The following is a 22,040-nucleotide window of genomic DNA, read 5'->3' as shown; positions in this document are numbered from 1 at the left end:
GGAAAATTTTGTCAAAATTTTATTTCTATTTCTAACAAATTTCTAGACTTTCAATTTAAATTAGCAAATGTCCTACAACGATGCAAAATATTATTAAAATAAATCGGCGTACATCTTTTTGTCAAAATTTTATTTCTATAGAAAATTTTGTCAAAATTACGACAATATTTCTTTTTAGTGTATTTATATTTTAATCTGAACCGATTTGGAAATTTTTTAAAATTTTTAACAATTCTCTTGACTTTAAATTTAAATTAGCAAATGTCCTACACCGATGCAAAATATTAGTACAATAAATCGGCGCAAATCTTTGGCCCCTGTTTACTGTTATACGGACCGACGGAAAAATTTTAGAAAATTTTGCCCAAATTTTATTTCTATAGATTTTTTTTTTTACATTTTATTTCTATAGAACATTTTTTTCGACATTTTATTTTTTTCAAACTTTTATTTCTATAGAAAATTTGGTCAAAATTTTATTTCTATAGAAATTTTTGTCAAAATTTTATTTTTATAGAAAATTTTTTCAAAATGTTTTTTCTATAGAAAACGTTGTCCAAATTTTATTTCTTTAGAAAATTTTGTCAAAATTTTATTTCTATAGACAATTTTGTCACAATCTTATTTAGAAAATTTTGTCAAAAATTTATTTCTGTAGAAAATTTTCCCAAAATTTGATTTCAATACAAAATGTTGTCAAAATTTTATTTCTATAGAAAATTTTTTCAAACTTTTATTTCTATTGAACAGATTCCGGGTTGATACGACTGGAATGGACTGTATGTGAGATTAGGCTCCCAGAATAGTTTGATCAGAAAAACAGAGAAAGAAAAAAGGCAGTATCAGTTTCAGTTGATAACAGAGATATTTTATTGCAGACGGCGGCAGCTTACCAGTTCGATGACTATGCACAAAGTGAAGTTACAATTCATTTTGGTTAATAATCAGACATAATAAGTTTGAATTCAGCAATAGATTTGTATGATAGAGAAGGACAGCTACTTCAAAGATACAAAGAAAAAGACTTTTCTCTGGCTGGCATAGAAAAGTTCTAGTGTTACCGCTTTTAAATTAATTTAACTCAAATTGGGCTAAGTAAACTTAAAATTAACAATTAAGTACATGTAATACATCAATTAATTCATTGTTGTTTCTTACGAGTAAATGATAATTCAATTCATAAATCTAATAATTCAGTTCATAAGTAAATATTTCAATTCATGGAAAAATGTGAGTTGAACAGAGTTCAACATTCCGCCCCCTTTGCAAGATTGCAACCTAGCAGCGACAAACTCCCGAGATAACCCATCCGAATATCGTACTCTGGGCTATTGGCATTGTAGATGAGGTTTGGATTAAACCGGCCTTTAGGATCATGGGCAGTTGGTCATTGCCGATAACAGCCTCAACGTTTGTAGGCTTATAAAAATGTGGGTCAGCCAGGTCGCTGAGATGATTATATATCGTCTGGAATTTCTTGTCATTGGTTTCCTGGGGTAAGGTCGTAGTGATTCGATTTTGAACCAATCCGGTGATTTGTATCTTCACCGTGGGATCGTGATACGACTGTAAACTTAGTGTACAGTATTCATCACCATTTTTCTTTGTGGTTCGAAGATGTAGCCGTTGAACAAGAGTTTTGTTGACGAATGTTTGTAGACCGGCAGAGTTCAGCATCAGGCGTAGTTTTGCAGGACCCTTCGAAGTTAAGACTCGCGCCAAAGCAGTGGGTAAGAAGACGTGACTTTTAGTTGTTTGGCTTAATCTTTCGTGGACAAGCGGAGCTGAGCGGTGACGTTTATGGTTGGCAGTCGAGTGTAAACGATGTGTTGTTTGACGTTGAGAACTTGGTGACACCTTGGAAGTTCTTACTTGAGAACTATGATGGGGTTTGTTGTGGTCATCCACATGCAACATGGTATGATGGTTATTGTTGCACACCATGCAAGTCTTGCGCGACCGGCACCATTCTCTTGTGTGGGATGAGCACAAACATTTGAAGCAAAAGCCTTTTATTTTCACTTCCTGTCTTCTTTTTAGGACGTCCATATTGTAAAACGCAGAGCAGTCTTTGAGCGTGTGTCTTTTATAGCAGATGCGACATTTCGGAAGATTCTTTGCTAAGCTGTAAAGGTAAATTTATTAAATTATGAACGGGGTTGAGAAAATAGTACGGAATCTAATTGGCAACTGGTAGAATGCAAAGTTTAACCAAAGGACGGACAATTGTTCCGTTTTGAGTTCTGATTTCGGCTACTCGAACTTTAGTGTCAGAACCGAAATAAACTTTAGTAACTCGGCCTAATCGCCATTCAGTAGGTGGCAAATTGTCATCTTTAACCACTACAAAATCGTTTTCTCTCAGATTGCTTTGTTCAGTTTTCCACTTATATCGACGTTGTAACTCAGTTATGTACTCATTTTTCCATCTTTTCGCAAAATGAGCTTGAATGATTTTGAGCCTCTGCCAGCGGTTAAGTAGTGATAAATTTTCGGAAGATTCTTCAGGAACTGAAGTCAGAGCGGCTCCTCTCAGAAAATGTCCAGGAGTTAGTGGAATCAGATCCTCAGGGTTTTCACTTACGGGAGAAAGAGGTCTCGAGTTAAGAATACTTTCAATTCTAATCAGTAATGTGGAAAATTCTTCATAGGTGTATTTCAAGTTACCTGCCACTTTTCGCAAGTGAGTCTTCATGCTTTTGACGGCGGCCTCCCATAAGCCTCCCATATGTGGAGCATGAGGAGGAATAAAATGCCACGCAAAACCATGTATATTGTAATGTTCAACTAGATGCTTTTCGGCGGATTTCAGAAACGCTTCGTATTCTTTAGATAGAGCTCTACTAGCTCCAACGAAATTTGTCCCATTGTCAGAAAATACCTTTTTGGGGAACCCCCTTCGCCCTACGAAGCGATTAAAAGTTGCCATAAAGGCTTCAGTCGATAGATCAGAACAGACCTCTAAGTGAACAGCTCGAGTAGACAGGCAGATGAAAACTGCGGCATATCCTTTCTGCAATTTTGCATTTCGTAACTTTGATGTCTTCAGATCAAAAGGTCCAGCAAAATCTATTCCAGTGTTGGTGAAAGGCAGTGAAAAATTACATCTTTCAACAGGTAAAGCGCCCATTATTTGATTCCTGATTCTCTGTTTATAGATTGTACAATTTCGACAATTTCGAATACAATAGCGTATAGCATTTTTCAAACGTATGATGAAGAATTCAGCTCTTATAGCGCGCAGCATGCTTTGGTGCTCAGCATGAAGAAGAATCTTATGAGTGTAATCAATTAACAATTTACAAAATTTCGATTGTTCCGGAATGATTAGTGGATATTTTTCGGCATAGTTTAAATGAGCATTGGCCAAACGGCCGTTGACCCGAAGCAGTTTATGTTCATCCAGAAATGGATTTAAAGTTAGTAATTTGCTTTTAGAAGGAAGGGCGTGGTTATTTTTTAGGGCATTATATTCACAAAAGTAGAATCGTTTCTGGGCTAGTTTGATGAGTTGCAATTTTACAGTTCGTATTTCTGTAGCAGTAATGAAATCGTTTCTCGTTTCAGAACAGTATTGCTTCTGGCATTTCCTTATGAAACGATACATAAAACATATAACCCGAAGAGCACGATCAAATGATGAGAATCTTTCCAATATGTCTTCAGTTTGTGTTTGGGTTTGCAGGGTAATCACTTTTCTTTCAAGGGTTGGCTCATTGATAGATACAGGTTTTGGCCAAAGTTCTGGTGGTTTTACCAGCCATTTCGGTCCATTCCACCACAGTGTATTGGAATTCAATTCGGTAGCAGTACATCCACGAGTTCCTATATCAGCAGGGTTTTCATTAGTGGGCACATGTCTCCAGGTGGCATTTCCTACATTGTCCAGAATCTCAGATACCTTGTTGGCAACAAACGTTTTCCAGTGAAACGGTGGTTTAGCCAACCACGCCAACGTAATAGTGGAATCGGACCATAAGTATATATCAGAAATGGATACATTCAAGTTTTGACAGACCGATTTCAATAATTTAGACAGTAGTGCAGCCCCGCACAGTTCAAGCCTGGGCAAACTAACAGTTTTTAAAGGAGCTACTTTGCTTTTCGAAGCAAGTAAGTAAGCAGTTCGAACTTTCAGTGGTGATAAAGTGCAAATATAAATGCAAGCGCAGTATGCCTTTTCCGAGGCGTCACAAAACCCATGAATTTCAATTCTTTTTTCTGGAGAGTAGTGTATCCAGCGGGGTATCCTTATGGATTCAATAGCAGTAAAATTTGCAATGAAGATATTCCACTTTTCTAATGAGTGGGATCTGACTTCTTCATCCCAGTCTGTACCATCGATCCACAGTTGCTGAAGAAGCATTTTTGCCACTATTATTATAGGAGCCAACCATCCAGCGGGGTCAAAGATTTTTGCTACGATGGATAATATTTTCCTTTTCGTTAGTGGAGCAGAAGGAGTAGTTATATTTGTCACATTATAGTGAAAATTATCAGCCATTGCATTCCATCGAATGCCTAAAGTTTTCGTCTCACTTTTATCTTCCAGTCTTAGAAACTCTTCGTGAAGAAGATCCTCCGGGGTTATTTTTTGAAGAATTGCTGAATGATTAGCAGTAATCTTTTTAAGTGGAAAACCAGCGGAATTTAGCAAATCAATCAATTGTATTAAAGAAAATTCAGCTTCAGGTAATGAATGTCCACCTGAGAGTATGTCATCGACATATATTTGACGTCGTAAAATTTCAGATGCAGTGGGATGGGTAGATTTTCCATCTTCACTCAGCTGTAAAAGTGTCCGAATTGCCAGGAAAGGAGCACAGTTTACCCCAAAGGTCACAGTTTTCAGGCAGAAATCAGTAACTTCATCCTTTGGAGATTCTCGAAATAAAATACGCTGAAAATGTCTATCATCTTCATGTACGTAAATTTGACGATACATTTTCTGAATGTCGCCATTAAAAACATATCGAAAGAATCTCCAACGCAGTATTACGTTCATCAAGTCATTTTGTAGTATTGGCCCAGTATGTAAAATGTCATTTAGTGATATACCAGTAGACGATTTCTTCGAAGCATTAAAAACGACTCTAACTTTCGTTGAAACCCTTTCAGTTTTCACGACGGCGTGGTGAGGAAGATAGTATGACATATATTTAGAATTGTGGCAAAGTTCACTTGAAGTAGTGGGCTCCATATGATTCAGTTCAACATATTCCGATAATACTTTCGAATATTCAAGAGCAAGTTCAGGTGTCTTTTTCAGATTTTTTTCCATATGAATATATTGTCCTATCGCAGCCCGTCTTGATGATCCGAGAACTATATTCGGGTCTAAATCATGACGAAATGGCAACCTAACCACATATTTCCCATCAGATAGACGAACAGTTGTATCCTTATAAAATTCTTCGCACCAAACGTCATTTTGAGCTAAATTTCGCGACGATGGAACTTCTTCAAGTTCCCAGAATTTTCGTATCTCCTCATTGAGTGAGTTGGGACAAGTTACAAACGAAGCAAAAGATGATACAGATTTAGTATTTGAAGGACCACTTAGGATCCAGCCAAATTCAGTTTCCTGAGCTAAAAGATCCCCTGATACATTCTTTCGCACACCAGATTTCAGAATGAATGGAAGAACATCACTTCCTAACAACATATCTATCGGCGCAGGTTTATTAAAGTTGGGATCAGCTAAGTCGATTTCTCCTAAATTTGACCAATCAGAAATGCGAATGTATGAAGACGGCATCAGATGATTCATATTTGTAATAACCACTGCCGAGGCGTTAAATTTAAAATCAGATTTCCTTGATTTCAATACTAAATTACAAAGCTTGGAGGAATTCTCCAAAACAGTTCCGCCGAGACCAGAAATTGTCGTATAACCCTTCCTAGTGGGTATCGAATGTCGATTAATGATCCTACTTGAAATAAATGTTTCCTGCGACCCTTGATCTATAAATGCCCGAATTGTAAATCGGGATCCCAAATGTTCCAAGTCTACCAATGCAGTGGGCAAAATAGTACAATCACCACTTCGAGCGAAATTTGACTGAACAAACGAAATAGGAGGTGTATATGCTTCCGCGGATGTGGACGGTTGGTCTGATTGTGAATCTACATAGTGCGTCGAAACCTGTGTCGATTGTTGCCTTTGATTCACTTCACGAGATTCATTGTTACCAATTTCAGGATGCAGTAAAGTGTGGTGTGACTGTTGACATTTCTGACAATGGTGTTCACTCTTGCAGTTTTGAGTACTATGCCCGTAAGACAAACAGTTTTCGCAAACTTTGTTTATGGTCACACATTTTTTCCTTTGTGAAGGATTCCAATTGATAAATTTTGGGCAAGTTCGTAGCGAATGATCCTTTTTACAGACTTTGCAAGGTTTGAAGTTTCGCTCAGTCTTAGCATGATAATTTTGTGACTTCTGCGAAGTTGCAGGAGGATTTGATGGTTTCCTCATGTCCAAAATCGATTCCAACATGCTAAGTCTTTTCGTAATAAAGTCGTCGAGTTGATCCCACGAAGGCAGTGTCTTGTGGTCAGTCAATGAATTTTCCCAAGCTGCCAAAGTGTCATCCGGGAGTCTTGAGGACATCCAATATACCAATATAGGGTCCCACGAAGCAACAGAAATGTTATAAGTCTTCAGAACCGACAAACAATTATTCATAGTATATTGCAAGTTTCTCAGAGTTTTGCCTTTTTCGGTGGTCACGCGTTCAGTCTCAAATATTTTTCGGAGTTGATGGTTAATGAGAATGCGCTGGTTTTCGTAACGTTGTCGCAGGGCATCCCATGCTAACATAAAATTATCATCCGTCAGAGAAAACTGTTTCACGATTTGATTAGCTTCGCCTCTTGTTTTCGCTCTCAAATGAAATAATTTTTGCGCGGGAGAAAGTTTAGGATGTTTGATATAAATGGCAGAGAACATATCTCTAAAACTAGGCCATTTGTCATATCCACCACTAAAAATCTCAGTATCGCAAGGCGGAACCTTTACTGAGTACCCAGTTCCATCCGAGGCCAAATTGCCTGGATGTTCAGTTCGTCTTGAAATGTTTTCCATTTTGTTCTTTTCAATGTCAATCAGATCGAGTAACGAGGTCTTACATTGTTTGTAAGATTTACAAGATTCGTTAAATTTCAGGTGAATCGACTCCCTTTCAGTTTTAGAGCTTTCCCCCTCAGATGTCATCTCATTTTCGTATACCTGTGTTAACGCGCGCCAACGACGTTCGAGATCATCTAAATCGACTCGCAAACTAGAAAGTGTGTGTTCCGATACATCAATTGCCGAAAAATTCGCACAGTACGTGACCAACTGGTCCGAGAAAAAAATAAACTTTTGAGTTGACATTGTTATAAGAAAACTTTATCCAAACAATCAAACTCAAACCCAGAAAATTATCCCAGTAACAAATTTATCAGTCAAAGAAACGGTTCAATAAATTATAATTGTAGGAATATGCAAAATAATATTATAATTTTTGAGCTGACAATCAATTGTTGTTACAGAAAATTTTTAAGTTCAACACAATTTTTGTTGATATAACAAACTGGATTGCCTGACTAAAATCGTAATCGTTTTTACAAATTAAGTTGCTAGCTCAAATTCAAATTAACTGTAATTTTGTTTTGTGATTAATTGATATTTTTGTGTGAAATAATTTCAGAAATCGCAAAATTATTTAAATGATAGAAATGTCTCACAGGGAACAAAATAATAGGAAATCAAATAACGGTATTGAATAAATTTGAGTTTCAGTTCCACAAAGAACAATTTTCTTTCGCAACAGATTTCTAATGTTACGCACAGCAATGTTAAATATTACTCAGAAAAGTCGTTCGTTCTAATTCAACTTCTCTATCAAATACCAAAGATCCTGTACATTCGTTTGCAAAATATAAGTGAGAATCTTTAATGTTACAGTTCTGTAAAGCAAATGTTAAATGTATCTTTTTCCGAGTGTAACAGAATGGACATAAAGATTCCCCATATAACAGATACATATAACAGTACGGATGAAGATGTTGCAAGTATGTTGCGTGATTAAAATGTTGCAAATGTTGCTCTGTATGTAGCAAACCCGCAACAAATGTAACTTTTACGCAGTAATGGAATTAATTTCGAATCTAATTAATTCAACAATAACAATATTTAACGGCACGTACAAATTGATATATCAGTAAAAAATTTCTACCAGATGTTAACCGTCAACTTACACAGGCCAGCAAATAATAAGGAAGAAAGTTAACAGTTGGAAATACAGCCAATTAAACTAAAAAAATAAAAGCCACTACTTCTGGGCTCATATTTTCCCATACAGTACTACAAATAATAATTGTGAGCTGGTGTCTAAAGCACAATGCAGCAAATGTCACTTCCAAAATATTTTGAAACAATCTTAACACAGTGAAGAAATATTCACTGTGAATTCCAATGAATCGAGCAAAGTATATTTCACCTTTCCCATGTACTAGTATTCTCAGAGTAGACTATGAAAACAATTTTCCAATGGTATTTCCGCGATCCTGACTAGGAATGTGATGGCTCATATATCACTAAGATGTTTAGATTTATTGTTCACACTGAATCCAAATCCGCTATAAAGCTCCAAAATTCAAACCAAATATAAAAATTAATCGGCGATATCGAATATTAAAACTGAAACCAAAAAAATAATTGTGGCGATTAAGAAGGTTTAAATTTCCAGAGATGGAAACCTTGGTACCAGGATAATATAGAATCGTATTCTTTCTTGAAAATTCTGCGGTGGGACACCCTTTCGGATTCTAAAATGAACACGAAACTTTCCCAATGGTAAATATAAATTATAATTTAACTGTCTCTGAAAATTTGAACTAGTTATTATGAAAATTTCAGTTATAGATTCCACAAGAAATGGGCTGATTTCGGCAGCAATTATAGATTTAAAAAAATTGTAGTGGTATATTTCATGAACCTTGCTTATATAGATCAGTAATTTCGAAATTAACAAGTCAATAATCCTTTAGCCTTCGCTCTTGACGACAATTCCGTCAACCAAAATATCATATTAAACTTATTTCGAGCCTTTTCCAAAATTTTATCGTCTCCACAGATACACGTGAAATGTATATGCTCGACTTCCGCGATATACAGACAAAATGATAATGGGCAACAGATTTTCTCAATATAGTGCAAATATAATCGAATATGTACTTTATTTTCATCAATTTCAATTGATTATAAATATAAACAGATTGTAAATAATTTCAATATAAATTGTAAATAATTTTAGTATAAATTGTAAATAGTTATGTATGTAGTAGTAATCATGTTAAAAGAATTCGCAATATAGACTATTCAGTTTGAAAATCTTTACAGAATTTCGGGTTTGTTAACATAAATGGTTTCAAAATTCCAATGTTAACAAACTTTTTTTAATTGGCTTGCAATTTGGGTGCAGATGTTGTCTTAGTACCACAATTTAAAAATGAAAATCCAAAAAAAGGCTTTGTTTCCGAATTTTTCTCCACTCTACAAAACTTTTGTTCGCATTTGGTGAAAATGTCTTCCAAGTATATCTCACGAAGTTTTTGGTCGAAATTTCCAAACCACAAAATTCTTTCAAAGTTCAGAATTTCTCGCTGTTACTCCTTCTTTTCTCAAAGAAGCTTAGGAACTTTGTCTCGTCCCTTCCATTCACACATTCAAAATAGGGATTCTGACATATATTAATTGCCAAAGATTCTGTTTCTTTACTATTAAGGCAATTTTCCCATCAAGAATTAAATCAAAGTTTATTCAAATCAAAATTAAGAAAAAGGTTCCTTTATAAATTGTTCATTCACCTCTCGCGATATACCAAAAAATTGTTCAAGACCATATAAAAAGTAAATACTCTCACTTTCAAAAACAAAAAAAAAACTTTACCAAAGATGCAAAGTCCTCATGGAAGTCTTAGCCTTTTTAACTCCAAGCCAAAAAATAATCGAAAATGTTTCTATTTTCGTAAAGGAAAATTTTTCTTCCTTCAAGTACATATGATTTCAACAGGGGTACGCAAATTTCGAAGTTTCGTGTCCCAAAATTTATATTTGATAATATTTCATAAGAGATAAAATTTTTCGCAGCGTTGAAGGTCTTGAATTTATATTTTTTTTAAATTCCCCAAGGAAATTCTTTCTAATTATTTATCAACTTAAACAGATCCAATAATACATAACATTTGTTTGTTTTAGAGCTTTTCATAATTCGTGTTATGGCAACTCTACAACACTCACCAATGTTTTCACGTTCTTCTGCTCCCTTGCCTCTTACCACCTCATAAAAAACGCATTCCTCAAGTAGCCCAACTCATGTACTCTGCTGAACCGTTATGGAAGTCTCCTCATTAGGCAATGTAAATATCAAGCACGTTGGCCAACAAAATATTTCCCAAATTTTTCACATAAAATTAGTCATCCAATTCTATCAGCTATTCTATTTTTCCTTTTCACCAGCAGGAGTATTTCCACTTTCCTTTGACTCTTAACTTTGCTTCTGACACTTTAAGTTTTCCAATTTTACGGTTTTAGTTAAAAGTTCTTTCTTGTAATTTTTTTCATTTCTTATTCAAAGTTATTCCTTCTACAAAGTTCTCTTTCCTATAAAATTCACTTTAAAACTCCACATACTGTTCTTGATTTATTTCAATTCTATTTTTTACAAATTGCCAACTTTTCATCACGATATGTCAAACAAAATGAGTATATTATAAATTTGTCAATTTGCTGTAACGTTACTCCGAAAGAATGCAGGTAGGTATATGGTCATTTGCATGTGAAGAGATAACAACAACAAACCCAATTAAATAGAGTAGTTGAGATGGCTAGATGATCAAATCCAAGAGATTACGTATGACTTGTAACTTTAAGAGACACTTTATGACACTTTAAATTTAAGAGAGTCTATTTTTTGTCACTTTCTTGTTATCGGCGGGAGAGAAGAACATATGTAAAAACGTTGACATGTATGTCTGTATGTAACACATATGAACATCAAAGTAGATGACTAGAATTGACGTTTCGGGTTGAAGTTGGTTAACATTTAAGGTGAGTGTGGGTTGCAATTTTGTTGGGAAGAATGTATAATCATGAAGATGTTAGAGTGCTCGCAAATGTTTCCGAACAAATGTTGATAATACAATTGAATCAATGTTGCCAAAGTAAGTATGTTGCCACAAATGTTGCCGTGACATGAAAATGTTAATCCTACTCCTGGTAAATATAATCAACTGTAAACATCCAAATATGCTTTCAAGGTAAGTATGATAGCGGGGACCACAATTAATTCGCATTGGAGACAAACGCTCCTAATCCAATGTTAGAAAAATAATATTCTATGTCATATGCGAAATGTTAAAGCATTAACATAAATGTGGACAGTTTCCTTTTTTTTTTTTAACATATGTATCAGACAATGTGGAAAAGAAAAAAACCACAAATCTCTTCATATATAATAGAGATTTCCAAGTAGATGTGTGTTTTATGCGGCGCATATACGAATTAACCAAATCATATGGAAAATTTCGTGGACGACTTAACAGATCGTTTCAATAAATAATTGTTCTAAACACCAGCGTTGTGTAAAGACAATTTGACTTTGAGCTTTTCAATACAGCGGGAATTTTGGTAATTTGTCTACCACTAGTTGCCATAAAATTTCCGTACAAACTTTCTACCGTTTATAATTTAATAAATTGAACATACCTTTTTTCCATGGTAAAATTATGAAGATTTCCCTCAAAATGTTTAATGTAGCGGTGGACGTGATCCAAAAAAGAAAAATCGTCAAAAATTTTACACAGTGGTGGATGTAATCCGTCAAATTCAACAAATCTCAGAAAGTTCCTTGAAGGTTCGAATGGACCATGAACAGATTCCGGGTTGATACGACTGGAATGGACTGTATGTGAGATTAGGCTCCCAGAATAGTTTGATCAGAAAAACAGAGAAAGAAAAAAGGCAGTATCAGTTTCAGTTGATAACAGAGATATTTTATTGCAGACGGCGGCAGCTTACCAGTTCGATGACTATGCACAAAGTGAAGTTACAATTCATTTTGGTTAATAATCAGACATAATAAGTTTGAATTCAGCAATAGATTTGTATGATAGAGAAGGACAGCTACTTCAAAGATACAAAGAAAAAGACTTTTCTCTGGCTGGCATAGAAAAGTTCTAGTGTTACCGCTTTTAAATTAATTTAACTCAAATTGGGCTAAGTAAACTTAAAATTAACAATTAAGTACATGTAATACATCAATTAATTCATTGTTGTTTCTTACGAGTAAATGATAATTCAATTCATAAATCTAATAATTCAGTTCATAAGTAAATATTTCAATTCATGGAAAAATGTGAGTTGAACAGAGTTCAACATCTATAGAAAATTTTTTCAAACTTTTATTTCTATGAAAAAATTTGTCAAAATGTTATTTCTATAGAAAATTTTGTCAAAATTTTAGTTTTATAGAAAATTTTTTCAAAATGTTTTTCTATAGAAAATTTTGTCCAAATTTTAGTTCTTTAGAAAATTTTGTCAAAATTTTATTTCTGTAGAAAATTTTGTCAAAATTTTATTTCTATAGAAAATGTTCTTAAAATTTTATTTCTGTAGAAAATGTTCTCAATATTTTATTTCTTTGGAAAATTTTGTGAAAATTTAAGTTCTATATTGTGTTAAAATTTTATTTCTGTAGAAGATTTTCTCGAAATTGTATTTCTGTCGAAATTTTTGTCAAAATTTCATTTCTATAGAAAATTTTTTTAATATTTTTTTCTATAGAAAATTTTTCAATATTTTTTTTTCTATAGAAAATTTTGCAAAAATTTTATTTCTAAAGAAAATGTTGTCAAAATTTTATTTCTATAGAAAATATAGTTAACATTTTATTTCTATAGAAAATATTGTTAAAATTTTATGTGTTTCAAACCTAATGACAATTTAGAAACTCCTTCTCTCTATTGTAAAGTGTCTTCCAAAACGGAAGATTGATTTATTCTTAGCTCATAATATTAGAGAAATAATATAATAGAATTTAATGACTACGAAACTAATTTCAATATTTTTTATTTAAATCTCTGGCTTTACCTTCTTGGGCATATTGCCAACCATATACATACGTTGATAAGTTAATTTAGCGTAGAATAGCAAATCTCTTGTTAACATTTCATTAAAAAAAAGACTGTATTTTATAAAACAAATGCTACTCATGGTCCTCTACCATTTTTGGTATTATTATTATGCAGTTATCTGCCTTAGTGTGAATGATAAATGATAAATTCTATTTAGACAAATTGTTAGATAGTCATCTTGTGCATTTCCATACAAATTTGACAATGTTTAGCTAAACCACAAAACTATCAAAATGACACCTCAATTTTATTGGCTTATTAAAATGCATCTTAATTATCTTAATTCAAACATTTGCATACATTTAATTGATATCGGTTGCTTGGAAATCAAAAGTCTCTTAAATCTAAGAGATCTTCGGGTGTTAAGAAGCTATAAATTTTCAATTAAAAAAGCAATAAAATTTTCGAAGCGTTTAAAATTTAATAGACACCGTTATAGCGATGCTTAAATTCGATAATAGCCTAACTCTTATAACAAATTCACCTCACTATGGCTCTAGAAGAAAAGAAGTTTTTCCTTAAATATGCGTCCAAAAGGACCTTAATTCATGACCACTACCAAAAAATTAAAATTTCGATGAAAATCCTAAAAAAATTCAAATTTTTATATGAGAAACTTGTTTTGGCCATATCTCCTTAAATATGCCTCCCAGAGCCAAAAGGACCTTAATTAGTGACAACCCCCAAAAAACTCAAAATTTTTATCAAAGTCCTCAAAAATTAAAATTTTTTTATAAAAACTTATTCTGGTCATACTCCTTAAATATGCGTCCTAATTTGGGACCACCCCCAAAAAATCAAAATTTCGATTAAAATCTTCAAAAAATCCAAATTTTTATATGAAAAATTTTTCGGCCATATCTTTCTAAATATGCGTCTTAGAGCCAAAAAGACCTTAGTTTGTGACAACCCCTAAAAAATGAACATTTCGATGAAAATACTCAAAAAAAAAACCTATATCTCATTAAATATGCATCCTAGAGCCAAAAGGACCTTAATTCGTGACAACCTCCAAAAACTCAAAATTTTTATCAAAGTCCTCAAAAATTAAATTTTTTTTATAAAAACTTATTCGGGTCATACTCCTTAAATATGCGTCCTAGAGCCAAAAGAACTTTAATTTGGGACCACCCCCAAAAAATCAAAATTTCGATTAAAATCTTCAAAAAATCCAAATTTTTATATGAAAAATTTTTCGGCCATATCTTTCTAAATATGCGTCTTAGAGCCAAAAGGACATTAACTTGTGACCACCCGCAAAAAATCAAAATTTTGTTAATATCCTCAAAAACTTCAAAGTTATATGAAAAATTTATTTTGTCATAACTCCTTAAATATGCGTCTTAGAGCCAAAAAACCTTAGTCCTAGAGCCAAAAGGTCCTTATTTCGTGACCACCACCAAAAAATCAAAAATTTTATATGGAAAATTTATTGTTTCATAACTCCTTAAATATGCGTCTTAGGGCCAAAAAGACCTTAATTTGTGACCACCTCTAAAAAAATGAACATTTCGATGGAAATCCTCAAAAAATCCAATTTTTTATAAAAAAAACTTATTTTGGCTTTAACTCTTTATATATGCTCCCTAGAGCCAAAAGAACCTTAATTCGTGACCACTCCCAAAAAATTATAATTTCGATGAAAATCCTCAAAAAATTAAAATTTTTATATGTAAAACTTATTTGGCTATAACTCCTTAAATATGCGTCCTAGAGCCGAAAGGGCTTTAATTTGTAACCACCCCCAAAATTTTGATGAAAGTCTTCAAAAGATGAAAATTTTTACATGAACATTTTGTTTCGGCCATATCTCCTTAAATATGCGTCTTAGAGCCAAAAAGACCACCTCTAAAAAAATGAACATTTCGATGGAAATCCTCAAAAAATCCAATTTTTATAAGAAAAACTTATTTTGGCTATAACTCTTTATATATGCTCCCTAGAGCCAAAAGAACCTTAATTCGTGAACACTCTCAAAAAATTATAATTTCGATTAAAATCCTCAAAAAATTCAATTTTGTATATGAAAAACGTATTTTGGCCATAACACTTTAAACCCTCAAAAAATCAAAATTTTTATGAAAATCTTCAAAAAATAAAAATGTTTATATGGGAAACTTATTTTGGCCATAACTCCTTAATTATGTGTCTTAGAGCCAATAGGACCTTAATTCGAAACCACCCCCAAAAAAATCAAAATTTCGATGAAGATCCTCAAAAAATGCAAATTTTTATATGAAAAACTTATTTTGTCTATAAATCCTTAAATATGCGTCCTAGAGCCACAAGGACCTTAATTCGTGACCGCCCCCAAACATTCAAAACTTTTATAAGAAAAACCTTATTTTGGCCATAAATCCTTAAATATGCGTCCTAGAGCCAAAAGAACTTTAATTCGTGACCACCACCAAAAAATTAAAATTTCGATGAAAATCCTGAAAAAAAATCCAAATTTTTATAAGAGAAACTTGTTTTGGCCATATCTCCTTAAATATGCGTCCTAGAGCCAAAAGGACCTTAATTCGTGACCACCCCCCAAACACACAAAATGTCGATGAAAATCCTCAAAAATCGAATTTTTTATACGAAAAACTTGTTTTGGCCATAACTCCTTAAATATGCATCTTAGAGCCAAAAGGACCTTAATTCGTGACCACCCCTAAAAAATGAAAATTTCGATGAAAATCCTCAAAAAATTAAATATTTTATGTGGAAATCATTCTAGAGCGGAAAAGAGGTTATTTCGCGCATAGCCCTTTTTATTTAGTTCAGACTTATTATCAAGAGAACCCGAAATTTTATCGACAAGTTAAGCTGTTACTGTGACATGTCCGTGAATACTGTTTCCGAAGTTGGGGTCAAATTTGTTGCTCCTTCCAGTTATCCCTACACACAATAAGGAAACTAGGAATGACACTAAAAACATCCTGCAATGGCTTAAAATTATGTCGATGACAGTAATAGCGACAAATTCCATGTTTTAATCCTCCTCCTATCCACTTACCCAGAAAAACTGTAGCAAGCCAACTGCCAACCAACTGAATATTCCAACCAATGTCATTATTGCTCTTTGCCAACTTAATTGCCAAACTTTTTTTGTGTTCCTGTTCTCTATGACTTTTCATTTTAGTTGAGTTGAGTGTATGACGGTGGACATTTGTTGGCTCAAACGGTCAAAACGATGGCAAATGAAAATAAGTTACCACAATTATTATTGGTCGAATTTTTAAAAGTTTGCTATAGTGGTGGGGGGTGACATTTGACGTGCCATTATGGTTGCTCTAGTATTCAAGTTTCAGCTTTGCCCCAAAAATATCTATGGCAGAGGGTACTGTTGTTGGTGGCGGTGGCGGTGAGGGTATAGACTTTGTTATAATGTCTCTCTGTTTTCGACCATAGAGTATGGCTACATTAAATTGGCTAATAGCGACAATTAGCGACAAATGATAGTTGTCGCAGTGTTGTTGAACGTAATTCCGAAAAATGAAATCCAAACTCATCAAACTTTTTCTCGATTGTTGTTGTGGTTGTTGTTGCAGACAATATTATTTCCCTTGTTAAACAAAACAACAACAATTTGTTGTCAATTTAACCAAACTACATTGAGAAAACAAAAATATTTGGTGAAGGCCGATACGATAAAGTTTTGTAGGGAGCGCAAATTAAAAAGGAGGGATCTTTTCAAATGTTTGAGAATTTATTCAAAAAAAAATGTAATAAACTGATCTACCTAATCGCTAGCCACTACTTTTTTCCATCTTTGTGATAATATACCGATGCCACGGCGATAAACCTACTCGTCTTTTGATTTAAACCATGAATCGAGCCAATTTTGGGAAAATAATACTGATCAACCAGGTCATGTGTCATCGATTGGAAAAAATTTTGACAAAATTTTCAATAGAAAAAAAAATGGACAAAATTTGCTATAAAAATAAAATTTTTAAAGAACTTTTTATAAAAATAAAATTTTCACAAAAAATTCTATAGAAATAAAATTTTGACAAAATTTTCAATAGAAATAAGATTTTGACAAAATTTTCTATAGAAATAAAATGTTGACAAAATTATCTATAGAAATAAACTTTTGACAAAATCTTCTGTAGAAATAAAATTTTGATAAACTTTTCTATAAAAAAAAAATGCTGATAAAATTTTCTATAGAAATAAAATTTTGACAAAATTTTCTATAGAAATAAAATTTTGACAAAATTTTCTATAGAAATAAAATTTTGACCAAATTTTCTATAGAAATAAAGTTTTAACAAAATTTCCTATAGAAATAAAATTTTGACAAAATTTTCTATAGAAATAACGTTTTTACAAAATTTTCTATAGAAATAAAATTTTGACAAAATTTTCTATAGACATAAAATTTTGACAAAATTTTCTATAGAAATAAAATTTTGACAAAATATTCTATAGAAATAAAATTTAAACAAAATTTTCTATAGAAATAAAATTTTGACAAAAATTTCTATAGAAATAAAATAAAGAAAAATCTATAAAAATAAAATTTTGACAAAAATTTCTGTATAAAAAGAAATTTTGAAAAAATTTTCTATAAAAACAAAAAAATATTGATATAATTTTCTATAGAAATAAAATTTTGACAAAATTTTCTATAGAAATAAAATGTTGACAAAATTTTCTATAGAAATAACGTTTTACAAAATTTTCTATAGAAATAATGTTTTTACAAAATTTTTTATAGAAATAAAATTTTGACAAAATTTTCTATAGAAATAAAATTTTGACAAATATTTCTATAGAAATAAAATTTTGACAAAATATTTTATAGAAATAAAATTTAAACAAAATTTTCTATAGAAATAAAATTTTGACAAAATTTACTATAGAAATAAAACTTTGACAAAATTTTCTATAGAAATAAAATTTTGACAAAATTTTCTACCGAAATAAAATTTTGACAAATTTTTCTATTTAAAAATAAAATCTTGACAAAATTTTCTATAGAAATAAAATTTTGAGAAAATTTTCTATAGAAATAAAATTTTGACAAAATTTTCTATAGAAATAAAATTTTGACAAAATTTCCTATAGAAATAAAATTTTGACATAATTTTCTATAGAAATAAAATTTAAACAAAATTTTCTATAGAAATAAAATTTTGACAAAAATTTCTATAGAAATAAAATTTTGACAAAATTTTCTACAGAAATAAAATTTTGACAAATTTTTCTATACAAACTAAAATTTTGAAAAAATTTTTGATAGAAATAAAATTTTTACAAAATTTTTTATAGAAATAAAATGTTTACAAAATTTTTTATAGAAATAAAATTGTTGTGGTTTTTTATTGCAGCTTAAAACCATACATTGACTAAACTACAAGTGTAGCTTAACCAACAGAGGAAAAGAATGTTTGTCAAATTTATTTGGGCAAAGCTCTATAGACTGCAAGATGGTTGGATGGACGCACGTTTCGGAATTACCACATTCCTCATCAGCATCCTCTACTTGCAGCAAAACTATCAACCAATTATCAGAATAAATTCAGGCAGTTTATTAAACCCAACAAAAACCACACTTGAACCCTCCGAAAAAAGGTTTTACATTGATAGCCGGCTTATGCCGAAATAATTCCGAAACGTGCGTCCATCCAACCAGAATTGCAGTCTATAGGGCTTTGCCCAAATAAATTTGACAAACATTCTTTTCCTCTGTTGGTTAAGCTACACTTGTAGTTTAGTCAATGTATGGTTTTAAGCTGCAATAAAAAACAACAACAATGCTTAAAGAACAAAACCAACAAAAAAAAAAATAGAATTTTGACAAAAATTTCTATGGAAAGTAAATTTTGACAAAATTTTCTATAGAAATAAAATTTTGCTAAATTTTCTATAGAAATAAAATTTTGACAAAATTTTATATAGAAATAAAATTTTGACAAAATTTTATATGGAAATAAAATTTTGCTAAATTTTCTATAGAAATAAAATATTGACAAACATTTTTCTAGAAATTAAATGTTGATAAAATTTTCTATAGAAATTAAATTTTGACAAAATTTTCTATAAAAATAAAATTTTGACAAAAATTTCTCTAGAAATTACATTTTGACAAAATTTTTTATAGAAATAAACTTTTAACAAAATTTTCGATAGAAAGACAAATTTTGATATAGAAATAAAATTTTGACAAAATTTTCAACAGAAATAAAATTTTGACAAAATTTTCAACAGAAATAAAATTTTGACAAAATTTTCTATAGAAATAAAATTTTGACAAAAATTTCTCTAGAAATTAAATTTTGACAAAATTTTTCTATAGAAATTAAATTTTGACAAAATTTTCTATAGAAATAAAATTAAAAAAAAAAGTTCTATAAAAATTATAAAATTTTTCTATAGAAATTAAATTTTGACAAAATTTTCTATAGAAATAAAATTTTGACAAAATTTTCTATAGAAATAAAATTTTGACAAAATTTTCTATTGAAATAAAATTTTGACAAAAACTTCTCTAGAAATTAAATTTGGACAAAATTTTCTATAGAAATAAAATTTTCCAAGTTTTCTATAGAAATAAAATTTTGACAAAATTTTCTATAGAAATACAATTTTGACAAAATTTTCTATAGAAATAAAATTTTGAAAATTTTTTATAGAAATAAAATTTTGACAAAATTTTCTCTAGAAATAAAATTTTGACAAAATTTTCCATAGAAATAAAATGTTGACAACATTTTCTATTGAAATAAATTTTTGATAAAATTTTCTATTGAATTAAATTTTTACGAAATTTTTTACAGAAATAAAATTTTTGGTAAATTTTCTAAGAAATAAAATTTTGACAAAATTTTCTATAGAAATAAAACTTTGACAAGATTTTCTATAGAAATAAAATTTTGACACTATTTTCTATAGAAATAAAATGTTGACAAATTTTTTTTAGAAATAAAATGCTAACAACATTTTCTATAGAAATAAAATTAAAAAAAAATCTATCAAAATAAAATTTTGACAAAATGTTTTATAGAAATACAATTTTGACAAAATTTTCGATAGAAATAAAATTTTGACAAAATGTTTTATAGAAATACAATTTTGACAAAATTTTCGATAGAAATAAAATTTTGACAAAATGTTCTATAGCAATAAAATTTTGCCAAAATTTTCTATAAAAATAAAATTTTAACAAAATTTTCCATAGACATAAAATGTTAACAACATTTTCTATAGAAATAAATTTTTGATAAAATTTTCTATAGAAATAAAATTTTAACAAAATATTCCATAGAAATAAAATGTTAACAACATTTTCTATAGAAATAAATTTTTGATAAAATTTTCTATAGAAATAAAATTTTGGCAAAATTTTCTATAGAAATGAAATTTTGACAAAATTTTCTATAGAAATAAAATTTTGACAAAATTTCCTATAGAAATAAAATCTTGACAAAATTTTCTATAGGAATAAAATGTTAACAACATTTTTGCATGTTTTATATGGGGGCAATACCATCCGACCAACATAAAATAACAGGTACTTTCGTTTGGAAGTTAGAGTGATTTCAACAGACGGATGGAGATCGCTAGATCGACTCAGAATTTCACGATGGCCCAGCATATATAAACTCTATGGGCTCTGAGACCAATATTTCTTTGTGTTACAAACAACGAAAACACAATACACAAAACGTTGTATTACAAACACTACGTTTGAAAGTTGGTGCGTTCAAAAGTGCAACCGTATCATATGAAATTTGCTCGTCTGGTGATCGGTTTATGTGGGGGACTTTTGATGTTTCATTAGATTTGGTATGAGTGCCGTAATCATAAAAATTAAAATTTTTAATTGAATTAATTAAAAAATTAATTGAAATTTGATAATGAAATCAGTTAATTTTTTAATCAGATATTTTGTTAATGTCCAATTAAAACTGCGATTGATACTATCAATTTCGTGATTGATGACATTGTAATTAAAACATTAATTGGATCAATTAATTTCGCGATTGAACCAGAAGAAGATTTTTTTTTGTTATGTATGAACCAGGAATTTTTACTTTTTGAAGGTAAATATTTTGTTAAAACTTATAAATCCTATATAATCCTATATAAAATTTAGTTCGCTTATCCTATTCATGGCAAACCCAGATTTAAAATATTTCTATAAATATTTTGTTTCAGTGTTCTAACACTTGTGTGCATAATATTTATGAGAGCGCACTCGTTCCTCATACTCATGCTCTGTGAAATGCCAACGAACACATAGATTTTTATTGGAACTTAAGCAGACATAATGACATCTGTAATTATGCGTGACAGCTGTCAAATGTCAAAGGAGAGCTAGCACAAATTTGCTGTTAACAGGGTGTTTTTATCGCCCACGCCTTTTCTTACATACCCCTCGGCCCGCTGCTCGTTTTGTACATACAACAGATGCCAATAGGATGCTCATACTATACGGTTAGAAGTTCTATCATTTGATGTTCTATTGCCATGGGATGGTAGGGGAGGGCGGCAAAAGGAGGCTTTAATCATAAAACAATACTGCTGCGGTAAGTGTCAGGATTTTGCACTTACACACTTCGAAATGAAGCGAAATGTTAATAAAACTTTTGCAAGTAAAGGAAATGTTAACAATGTCATAAGACTGCCTGCCGCTTACATTTCACTTGATGGAAATGTGAAAGAAATTGCAAGGACTCCACCGATTGTTGTTATCATTCAAATTAAAATTTCCCTTTTAAGTCGGGTGATTAATAAGAAGTGCGTAAAAGGAAATGTTAATGTGTTCGTATGGTGTGATGTGATTGGGTGTCTAATTACAAGTTTGTATTAAATAAGAAAATTATGCATATTCAAGTGAAATGGGAAGAAGAGATATTT

The 22,040-nt window shown here is 31.0% G+C and overlaps 1 protein-coding gene across 1 annotated transcript; it reads right to left on the bottom strand.

Annotated features, from left to right (window-relative positions):
• Positions 1-846: 846 nt before the first annotated feature.
• Positions 847-12,418, bottom strand: LOC142241354 (uncharacterized). Its single transcript, XM_075313133.1, has 2 exons — positions 11,755-12,418; positions 847-2,125 (listed from the first exon to the last, which is right to left on the bottom strand). The coding sequence occupies exons 1-2, from the start codon at positions 11,763-11,765 to the stop codon at positions 1,279-1,281; spliced, it is 858 nt and encodes a 285-aa protein (XP_075169248.1). The 5' UTR covers positions 11,766-12,418; the 3' UTR covers positions 847-1,278.
• Positions 12,419-22,040: the final 9,622 nt, after the last annotated feature.

The sequence above is a fragment of the Haematobia irritans genome, chromosome 5, assembly GCF_050003625.1.
Source record: "Haematobia irritans isolate KBUSLIRL chromosome 5, ASM5000362v1, whole genome shotgun sequence".
Lineage (NCBI taxonomy): Eukaryota > Metazoa > Arthropoda > Insecta > Diptera > Muscidae > Haematobia > Haematobia irritans.
The sequence above is the reverse complement of the archived record's forward strand: the minus strand, read 5'-3'. Positions and strand labels throughout refer to the sequence as shown.